General features: G+C 50.3%; 1 protein-coding gene across 1 annotated transcript; it reads left to right on the top strand.

The window, feature by feature from the left end:
• The first annotated feature begins 1,352 nt into the window (after positions 1-1,352).
• Positions 1,353-2,609, top strand: LOC143862921 (uncharacterized). Its single transcript, XM_077373828.1, has one exon. It carries the CDS (start codon positions 1,353-1,355, stop codon positions 2,607-2,609), a length of 1,257 nt encoding a protein of 418 aa, XP_077229943.1.
• The last annotated feature ends 8,857 nt before the right edge of the window (positions 2,610-11,466 follow it).

Below are 11,466 nucleotides of genomic sequence, written 5' to 3'. Positions count from 1 at the left end.
TGACCAAGTTCTGCGGAGAGGACCACAGGCACAATATAAGATAGGAGTATGGATTATCGCCGATGGGAGATGGGTTTCAAGATTGAGATGCCCGAATTCTATGGCGGCCTTCAGCTTGAAGATTTCATCGATTGGCTGCAAATAGTGGAGTGGATCTTTGATTTAAAAGATGTTCCTGAAGATTGAAAGGAAAGCTAGTCGCAATCAAATTACGTGGCCGATCATCTTCCTGGTGGGAACAACTCAAAGTGAATCGCGAACGACAAGGAAAGCCCAAAATTGTCGAGTGGGAGAAGATGAAGAAGGCGATGAAGAAGACATTCCTCCCCTTCAATTACATGCAGATGATCTATGATAGCCTTCGAAATTTGAAACAAGGGAGCCGTTCCGTGGTGGATTATACGAATGAGTTCTATCAACTCATCACTAGGGCTGATTTGATGGAGACTGAAGAACAACAAGCCTCACGCTACATTGGTGGCTTGCGACAAAACATCCTGATGGGGTATGAAAAACAACAACTAATTACCTGTCGACACGTGGCCCCAGAAGGGCCCACCACAAATCCAGCATCGGCCCAGGGGCAATCCGATAATTACCTAAAAGTAGGTAAACCTAAACCCACAAAAGGGCCGACACCTGTCCTGGGGTAGGTAATCCAACCACCCCAGGTCTCCCTCTATAAAAGGCCTCTCAAGGCTCACAGCAAGGGGTAATAACTTCTAAGCTAGCACTCTTAAATTTTTGGCTCTGCACTCCTGCTCATACTGACTTGAGTGTCGAAGGGCCCGTCCGGAGCAACGACTTCGGGTTGGTCTTCTGACCTCGTGCGCTCTTGTGTAGGACTCAGTTCCTTCACTTCAGCTCCTCAGGTCCTCCAGCTCAGCTCGCACGTCACTGCCATATCTGTTACCGATTTTAGGCCTAACAGATTGGCGACATCCGTGGGACCCGAACTAAAAGCTCTTAGAATCCCCTATACAAAATGGCAAGGCGGAAGAGTGCTCGGGTACCAACTGCCTGAACTACCCGAGCTGTAGTACATCGCGGGGTTCGAAGTGACTGAATCGGCTCACAGGTAGTAGCTTCCTCTACAACAGCAGAGCAGAGTCCGGCTCATTCGGAACACCTCAATCCCACTCCCACTCCGGATCAAGTGCAAGCTCTCTTTCAATAGATGACTACTCTTGTCGGTCAATACCAACATCTGATCCAAACGCCTCCCCAGCATCCCCCAGAGGCCCCACGACCTGTACAAGAAAGGTCAAGTGCCCACAGGGGAGAGCCGGCGCGCCCTAGTGGAGACCGGACCCACCACTCCACAAGGCGAGTCCATCATTCCAAAACCAGGCATGCCCATAAAGAGCCTCACCACCGCCGGAGGTCACGATCTCGCTCCGCGTAAAAGCACCAAGCCAAGGAAGACCGTGCGCCGCGGGAAAGATCCCGGCATCATCGAAGGAGTCCGGAAAGTCATTCCGGCTCTGCTGCGAGCCCCTCATTCCGACAATGTTATGAACGCGCCAGCACCCAGAGGGTTCAAGATGCTGACAGTTCCGCAATATGATGGAACCACCGACCTTGTAGATCACCTGGAGACGCTCAGGACTATGATGCTCCTCCACGACGCCTCTGACGGGTTCCTCTGCAAAGCATTCCCGACCATCTTGACGGGTGCAGCCCGGGACTGGTACTTGAGGATCAAGCCGAACTTCATCAGCAACTTTGAGGACTTTGGGGACGATCTGGTTCGCCATTTTATGAGCAACCGGAGGCCGAGGAAAACAACAGCATCCCTGATGGCCTTGCGGCAGGAGGATAACGAACTTCTACAAACATTCGTGAGCCGCTTCAACAGGGAGGCCCTCCAGGTGCCAAACTTGGACCCCTCAGCCGCAGTAAATGCGCTCCTCGCGGGTGCAAAGTCTAATGATTTTTGGCGATCAGTAGCTCACGAAAATCCGCACTCAGTGGCGGATCTGATGGCTATAGCCGAGGAGTACCTAGTCGTAGAGGAGACTCTGGCAACCTTAGATTCAAACCGGAGGAGGACCTCTGAAGAAAAGAACCCTACCAAGCTGCGTAGGGATGATAAAGCCCCGAGAAGAGAAAGATCCCCACAGAGGAGGGAAGAGAATTACACCCCCCTCAACACCTCCAGGAGAAGCATACTAGCCGCAATCGAGGGAGAAGAATTCGTAAGATGGCCAACCAGGATGATCTCAAAAGGAAACAAGAGAGACAAGTCGAAGTATTGTAGGTTCCATAGAGACCACGGGCACGACACAGATGAATGCTGGCAACTCAAGGAAGAAATCGAGCTGCTGATTAATCAGGGGTACCCAAAAAGGTATGTTAAAAATAATGGTGACGGAAGAAAGCGCAGGGAGAGAAGCCCTCATGGCCAAAGCCCTCGACGACCCCCGCCGTCTCCTGTGCGGAACCAATCTCCCCCGCCATCTAGTCTACAGTCGGAGGCACGCCGATCCCAGCCTAAGGGGGTCATCAGCACAATTATGGGTGGACCGGCTGCCGGGGGTACATCATCTGCTGCTCGAAAAGCCTACGCACGCCGAGTAACGTCGTGCACACGTGCAGCAAGAAGATGAGGACAAAGAACGATATCTCCTCCTCAGACGCGGACCTCGACAACTTGATACTCCCCCATGACAACACCCTGGTCATAACCATGCTAGTCACGAACTGGGAAGTGAAGAAGATCCTCGTCGACAACGGGAGTTCGGCCGACATTCTCTACTACCATGCATTCGAGCAGATGATGATAGGAAATGAGCGCTTGAAGCCGGCGAACTCTGATTTGTTTGGTTTCTCAGGAGAAATTGTTAAAGTGGAAGGGCAGATTGAACTCCCAGTCCTCGTCGTGGAACTGCTGTCAAGCTTTCACAATGGTCAACTTCCTGGTAGTGAGGGCCACTTCGGTCTATAACCCTATCTTGGGACGTCCCGGCCAGAACCTCATCCGTGCAGTCGCTATCACCAGAAAATAAAGTTTATAACGCCAAACGGCGTGGGAGAAGTCAGAGGAGATCAACCACAGTCCAGGGAGTGTTATGCCATGGCACTCAAAGGAAAAAATACATCAGAATCGTTGCCGATTGAGCTACTTGATCTGAGAAACGAAGCCCAGGTGACTGAACCCGCTGAAGACCTCAGAAAATACTATCAATAGCCTGCCGCCCGACACAAAAGCGGATGCCATTGTAATTACGCTTGTGTGGATAATGAAAAAAGGCGACTGCTTCTTTGCAAAGTTCCCAGTTCTTCGTCTCAGATCATGCCGCTGCTTGGTTCACCAGGCTCGTCTCCACAAAGACCGGAAGCGCACTTTTGGTCAGGAATGGGCCCGGGCAGAAAACCAAACCTGCTCAGAAACCCAGTTCGCCAAAACTTGGGTACTCGCTGCTTGGTTCACCCCGGCTCGTCTCCACAAAGACCGGAAGCGCACTTCTGGTTAGGAACGGGCCCGGACAGAAAACCAAACCTGCTCAGAAAACCAGTTCGCCAAAACTCGGGTACTCGCTGCTTGGTTCACCCCGGCTCGTCTCCACAAAGACCGGAAGCGCACTTCTGGTCAGGAACGGGCCCGGGCAGAAAACCAAACCTGCTCAAAAACTCAGTTCGCCAAAACTTGGGTACTCGCTGCTTGGTTCACCCCGGCTCGTCTCCACAAAGACCGGAAGCTCACTTCTGGTTAGGAACGAGCCCGGGCAGAAAAACCAAACCGTCTTAGAAACCCAGTTCACTAAAACTTGGGTACTCGCTGCTTGGTTCGCCCCGGCTCGTCTCCACAAAGACCGGGAGCGCACTCCTGGTCGGCAGAAAAACCAAACCTACTCGCAAACCCAGTTCACTAAAACTTGGGTACTCGCTGCTTGGCTCGCCCCAATTCGTCTCCACAAAGACTGGGAGCGCACTCCTGGTCAGGAACGGGCCCGGGAGAAAAACCAAACCTACTTGGAAACCCAGTTCACTAAAACTTGGGTACTCGCTGCTTGGTTCGCCTCAGCTCATCTCCACAAAGACCGGGAGCACACTCCTGGTCAGGAACATGACCGGGCAGAAAAACCAAACTTGCTTAGAAACCTAGTTCACCAAAACTTGGGTACTCGCTTCTTGGTTCGCTCCGGCTCGTCTCCACAAAGACCGGGAGCACGAGTCTGGTCAGGAACGGGCCCGGGCAGAAAAAACCAAACCCGCTCAGAAACCCAGTTCGCCAAAATTTGGGTACTCGCTGCTTGGTTCACCCCAGCTCGTCTCCACAAAGACCGGAAGCGCACTTCTGGTCAGGAACGGGCCCGGGCAGAAAACCAAACCTGCTCAGAAACCCAGTTCGCCAAAACTTGGGTACTCGCTGCTTAGTTCACCCCGGCTCGTCTCCACAAAGATCGGAACGGGCTCGGGCAGAAAACCAAACCCTTGCAAAAACCCAAGTTCAATAAAACTTGGTCATCCGAAGCCGTTCAGAGCATACATGGCCGGACAGGATATTTCACTTCAAAATCTTGGTCGTCCTAAGCCGTTCAGAGCATATACGACCGAATTGGATATTTCACTTCGAAATCCAGTTCTTCAAGCCGTTCAGAACATCTCCAGCCAGACTGGATATAATGCGTGGGTAAAACTTAACCTGAAGAAGGGTAAGTTGTAGCTCATCTGTTTTTCGGCCGACCTGAGATGGACGACCTGAAATGGCTGACCTGAATCAGTTTCCAGTTCATCCGTTCCTCAAGCTGACCAGGACTCGACGTGATTCGCTACAGAACAAAATTCTGGTCATCTCAAGCCGACCAGGATATAGCGCAATGCGCTACAGGACAAAATTCTGGTCATCTCAAGCCGACCAGGATATAGCGCAATGCGCTACAGGACAAAACTCTGCTCATCTGAAGCCGACCAGGACTTGGTGTGATTCGCTACAAGACAAAATTCAATTTTGTCTTTTAGCAGATTGCGCTATATTCTGGTCATCTCAAGCCGACCAAGATTGGACGTGACTCGCTACAGGACAAAATTCTAGTCATCTCAAGCAGACCAGGATATAGCGCAATGCGCTACAGGACAAAATTCTGGTCATCTCAAGCCGACCAGAATATAGCGCGATGCGCTACAGGACAAAATTCTGGTCATCTCAAGCCTACCAGGACATAGCGCAATGCGCTACAGGACAAAACTCTGGTCATCTAAAGCCAACCAGGACTCGGCGTGATTCGCTACTAGACAAAAATCTGGTCATCTCAAGCCGACCAGGATATAGCTTGATTCGCTAAAAGACAAAATTCTAGTCATCTCAAGTCGACCACGATATAGCGTCATCCGCTCAGAAGGCTTGGCCGACTAGAATATTTCACCTCATATTTCTGTTCTTCCCAGGCCGTGCAGAGGAATTCTTATTTCTGGTCGTCCCAGGCCGGACAGACGGCTTGGCCGGACAGAGTTTACACTTCAACTTCTAGCCGTCCCAGGCTGGGCAGACGGCTTGGCCGGATAGATGTTCCACTTCAAATTTCTTCCCATCTCAGGCCGGACAGACGGCTTGGCCGGACAGATTTTACACTCCTCATTTCTACTCGTCCTAGGCCGGACAAATGGGTTGGCCGGAAAGATTTTACACTTCAACTTCTGGCCGTCCCAGGCTGGACAGACGGCTTGGTCGGACAGATTTTACACTTCAACTTCTGGCCCTCTCAGGCCGGACAAACGGCTTGGCCTGACAGATGTTCCTGTAAGCGCAAGGGTTCCCCATGGGTTCATTCAATCATCTTGTTTTGATGATTAACAAACGCAAATTGATTAGTCGTTTATAGACTGATCATTTGCCTTGAGTGTTGTGCTTTAGACAGGTCCTACACAAGTCAAATCATACTAGTACACACCTTGTTAGCCTATGCTTGAAGATAAACCAACCAATGGATAAAGGAGCTAGAGCATTCTTGGACAAACCATACCTTAGAGGATCTACCAAGGAGAAGCTCAACATCATCCATATCAAGCATTGAACATACATAGAAGATCATGAAGGCCAAAGCTGGAGGACCAAGGAGCTTGTACCACAACTTGAAGATGTCAAGCATGGAAGCTCAACCATAGAAGATCACAGCTCAAGAGAAGAGTTCAAGAGAGTGATAGAAAGGGTAGAATGTATTCCTATCTCTCTTGCATTTTCTCTTGTCAAGGCACATTGTTTAAACCCCTGAAAATATATTTTTTCAAAGAGACTAACACACCCTTTAAGGACTTAAATGGATAAGTGAATGGCCATGGTGGTTTACCAACATGTTGGGATCCATATGACATTCAGCACAAGAATGAACAAAACAGAGTTCCGAAGCAACAACCTGGACCAGCAACTAAATCCTATCAAAACTTATTTAAGACATTTTCAAATATTTTTGAAAATTATTTAAGACATTTTCAAATATTTTTGAAAATATTTTTAACAGATATCTCTCATTTTTCTCATATCCGTAGAGTATAAGAACATCGAAATCCCATGAGAAACGAAGGAGATATGAAAATTTCAAATGGGACACTATTTGCTGGAAATCCAGTCTCGGAACTCCGAGAACATTCTCGGAGCTCCGAGAAATGATCCATGTTCTAAAATTAAAAGCTCTGTTTGAATTCTCGGAACTCCGAGAATTTTCTCAGAACTCCGAGAAATGTTTTTGTTCAAAAAAATATAGCTCAGAGTACTGCCTCGCTTAGTCCAGCAAGCAACGGCTGAAAAGCCGATGAGAAGAAAAAGAAGGCGTTAAGAGACCCTCCTGGCCCAACCCTAGACACTCTAAGATCCTTTTTCAAACCTGCTCCCATTTTGAGTCAAGAGATAGATAAATAGACACATCCCATTGCACTGATCGGGGGCCCAGGCAGAGTTAGTGAGCCGTGTAATAGGCCGCCGTTGTGGTCCAACGGCTAGTTGACTATTTGACCCAGTTTTGACTGTTTTGCCCCCCAAACGGTCACATGGAGTTGGGACTTCATATATACCCATTCAAAGGGTCCTAAACACTAGATGAACTTTGTCCAACTCTAATAAACCCTAGAAATTCATTTGTGAATCATTTTTGGGTTAATCTCTCACCAATCCTTCATTATGCCTTGACTTTGGGAAAATCCACTTGAGATTGGTTAGGTTTAAACTTGTTTATCTTTGAGAGCATCTTTGGAGCTACAACTTGTAATCAAGCCTAGTAAGAGGCTAATACTTCTTCTTTCTTATTCGATCGGTGGCAAGGGCATCCGTTGTTTTTAATTCCCTTGGGTGAAGTGCTTAGAACTCGACGGAGAAGGAGAGTCATTGTAAAGGTGGAAGGGCGTCCTCATTTAATTCCCTTGGAGTGTAAAATCCTTGGAGCCGGGCGTCGTGGAGGTCTCAATAGTGGAAATTCTCAAGTGCAACCTTGAGTAGAGTGGAGTAGGCCGTTGGCCGAACCACTATAAATCCTTGTGTCGCTTGCGTTGGTATTTCTCGATTTCTCACTCCCTCTCTCACTCTGTTATTTGTGCTTGTCTTATTATTTAGAATTGAGTTAGTTAGCATTGCCATCAAACGTGAATATCTTTACATTGCTAATTAGCCCACTGATGGCGTCTGAATCCGGGTTTGCGATCGCGCGGTCGATAGAGGGCCTCCGCGGGGTCTGCAATCACAAACAAAGGGGGTCAGGGGGTCCGGGGTGGGTCCCGGACGACCACTTCGACACTCAAGTCAGATCCTTCGACCAATCAATATAAAGAACAGCGAGAGGGGGAAGGGAGTTTCGATCAGGGTTACCAGGGGCAGCACGCGGGCTCTTTTCTGGGTGTGTGAGTGAGTGGATCGGAGGGGACTAGCAGGGAGAATAGGATCAATGGACCAGTTCGACACCCAAGTTAGATCCTTCGACCAATCAATATAAAGAACAGCGAGAGGGGGAAGGGGGTTTCGATCAGGGTTACCAGGGGCAGCACGCGGGCTCTTTTCTGGGTGTGTGAGTGAGTGGATCGGAGGGGACTAGCAGGAAGAATAGGATCGAGCTCCTAGCCTCCTCTGTTGTTGCCTCGCCTCTTTTTTCGGTGTGGCGGAGTGGGGAATCGGTTCCCTCGTCCTTTCCTCCTCCTTTTTCTCCCTCTCCTCCTTTGTAGGTCAACCTCCCTCTCCTTTTAAAGGGAGGTGTGCGGCTCTTTTCATCATTATGGGGGGAAAACCTTCCTTTGCAGGATTGGGCCGTCCCTCTGTCTTGCCGGTGCGCGTGGCCATTTCCTTTCATAATTTGTGATGATGAGGTCTGGACGGCGAGAGGGCGACACGTGTCATGAATGTGTGGTCTTTGCCATTTTCCAACGTCATTCTTCATGATGGTTGGGCTCTGCTCGTGCATGGATGACACGTGGCGATATCTGGGAGCGTAGCCGTATTTGTGCTCCATCATAACTCCCCCTTACTCCTTTGGTCTATTGAATGGGCCAAGGGAGTAACGTTTTGTTTGAGGATATTTACGAGGGCTCCGGGGTACGAGGAGACGTGCCGTTTTATCCGGCGGCTGTCCTCGGGAAGCGGCAGCGTCGTTAGGGAGGTTGCGTTGTCTTGAGGCACCAGGATTTCTTTCCCGAGTTTTTAAAAGAAGGGAATTATCCTGGTGCCTTTTTTTGTGGCTCTGCGTCGTTCTTCTTCTCTCCTTCTCAGTAGGGGTTCTTTTCGTATCTTCTTTAGCAACATGTCTGGTTCTTCTTCACGAGTTAGGGGCAAGGCCCGTTTCCTCCAGGAGTCGTCGAGTGACCCAGACTTGTCCTCCGATCCGGGGGAGGATCTTGTGGGTCGTCGGAAGAAGGCTAGGAGGGGCCCAAGTCCTTCCTCGGGCTTCCCCCCCTTCGTCTTTCCTCCTTGCCTAGGGAGGACAAATTGTCAGGGAACGGAACTGTGCGGCCGTGTTTCGAAGATGGGCAAGGAGATCGAGGACTTGAAGCGGGAGAACGAGGTTTTACAGAAAAAGGTTCACCTTCTCAACGAGCAGCTGTTGGAATATGAGGCGGACCCCCTGCTGGAGACCTCTTGGGAGGAGGAGGGGAACCCTTCGGGAGAGGAGTCGTTCTCCGATTAAGCTTTGAGTTTCCTTGTTTTTCTGCGTGCCTATCCCTTTCTTTGTCGGGGATTTCTGAGGCCTGCGTGCCCTGTGCTGTGTTTTCTTGTTTCCCTTTCTTTTTTTGTAGGCCTGTGGGCCAGGAGGATGTGAATGGATGATCTTCATGAATTGGTGTCGTGTCCTTTTATGCTATTTTTTTTCTTTTTTTTTTTGCATTTGTTTGATAGGGATTATCTTTGTTGTAAGGAATTGTGACGTTCTGACGGAGCTTGCGAGGGGTTCCGAGCCTTTGTTGTAAGGGAGAGTTATGACCAAACTTCTTCTGGAACGAGTGGTGCTTCCCCCGCAGAGCTTCCAGGCGCGAGGAAAGCTGTTTTAAGCCTGACTGGAAGATCGGTGTCGAGGATAGCATTCTTGCGAATCCCCGGGTTGGGGTGGAGTTGGGGGTGACGACTGCCCTTCCTGGCGACGAGGCTGAGATAAGTGCCTTTGCGGAGCGAAACCGACGGCTAAGTGAGGACTTGGACAGAGCCCGGGCGGAGAGAGCAACCTTTGATGATACTGTCGCTCAACTTCGGGAAGACCTCCGGAAAACCATGGAGGGGAGGAGTCGTGCGTCGGACAAATTGGCGGTGGCCCAGCGAACGCACGCCCGAGAGCTGGCGGAGGCGCGGGAGGAGTGGCGTGGCTCAGAGGAATTCCTTAAGGCTGCGGCTGCGTTCAGCGTGGATGTTGAGATTGATGCTTTTGCTGAATGCCGGCGGCGTGTCCACGAGGTTGATCCTTCCTTTCCCCTGGACAAACTGATGCACGAGGCTGAGGTCGATCCTTCGTCGGTACTAGCAGAAGCACCGGAGCTGGTCGATGAGGAGGTGGCTGCTCTGGTGGATCCTATAGTTACCGAGACCTCTGAGGGGGCTTAGTGATGCCAGGATGTCTTTTGGATCTTATATTTTACCTTTTCTTGTGGGTCTGTAATAACTTTTGAATTCTCCTTCTTCTTCTCTTCTTTTCTGCTTTCTACTTTTCTCTTTATATACACGGTGCGTTCCGGGTTATTCGAGCCTTTTGAATTTTAATCGGATCGTCGAGAATGTTCCTGGTGCACCCCGTGGGGTGTCTTTTTTGCGGAAGGACTATCTTCCCCTCGAGTGATCAGTTTGGGGTTAATGGGTCCCGCCTGCCCTTTTAGGGGGAGGTCTTTTCTTCATGGGGAGTGTTTTAGGGTATTCTCGGGGGGATCGGCCCCGATGCTACCTCTGTCTCGCTCCCTGTCTTCTTTCGGGTCCCTCGTTTATCATGGGCCGGAAAGTGGAGATACGTATGTCTTAAGTAGAAACGCTATTCCATTGATTCGTTTAAGGAGAAAAGATACATCTTTGCCTCTAAAGACACAAAAAGAAACAAACAAACATTCGTCATGCTTTTAAAGAAAAACACGGGGCTTACCCTGTTCTTTTACTGGTAAAATTCTCGGAGGTTGAAAATGCTCCAACTTCGAGGGACTGGGGTCCCGTCGAGACGTTCTAGCTGGTAGGCCCTGGGGCGGAGTGCTCGAATGACCCTGTAGGGTCCTTCCCATTTAGGTGCGAGTTTTCTGGTGTTGCGGGGGTCGGATACCGCCGTACGCCGTAGTACGAGGTCGCCGGGTTTTACAGAGCGCTTTCTTACCCGGGCATTGTAGTACCGTGCCACCTTTTGCTGGTAGGAGGCGGTTCGGAGAAGGGCTTGCTCTCTTTTTTCAAGCACGAGATCGAGGGTGTTTCGGAGGAGCTCGGAATTTCCCTGTTCGTCATAATTCGCGGTGCGGAAGCTGGGGAGGCCAATTTCCAACGGAATGACCGCTTTGGCCCCGAAGTATAAACTAAAAGGGGATTCTCCGGTCGCGGTCCGCGGCATCGTTCGATAGGCCCAGAGGATGCTAGGTAGCGCTTCTACCCAGTCTTTCCCAGCTTCTCCTAATCGCTTCTTGAGGCTCTGAAGCAAGATCCTGTTAATTACCTCTACCTGCCCATTGGCCTGCGGGTGTGCTACGGAGGCGAAACGGTGTTCGATGCTTAGGTTATCGCAGAATTTGCCAAATTCGGCACTTGCGAACTGGGGACTGTTGTCCGTTACAAGTGTCTTTGGAATGCCGAAGCGGCAAACCACGTCGTGGTAGAAGAACTTCTCTGTTGCTTTCGAATTGGGTTTTGCCACGGCTTTGACCTCGACCCATTTGGTGAAGTAGTCGATGGCGACGTACAACATGGTATGCCCCTCGGGGGCTTTCGGGAAGGGTCCGAGTAGATCCATGCCCCACATGGCGAAAGGCAGGGGTCCTGCTATCGCGGTGTATGGTGTGGTCGGTTGGTGGGGGGTGGTTGCGTGCCTTTGGCAT

The sequence above is a fragment of the Tasmannia lanceolata genome, unplaced genomic scaffold (assembly GCF_043159265.1).
Source record: "Tasmannia lanceolata isolate RefF3 unplaced genomic scaffold, GAP_Taslan_0.1 ptg000038l, whole genome shotgun sequence".
NCBI lineage: Eukaryota > Viridiplantae > Streptophyta > Magnoliopsida > Canellales > Winteraceae > Tasmannia > Tasmannia lanceolata.
The sequence above is the reverse complement of the archived record's forward strand: the minus strand, read 5'-3'. Positions and strand labels throughout refer to the sequence as shown.

Coding starts and splice junctions, on each gene's coding strand:
- LOC143862921 (XM_077373828.1), top strand. CDS start 1,353: ATGCCCATAAAGAGCCTCACCACCGCCGGAGGTCACGATCTCGCTCCG.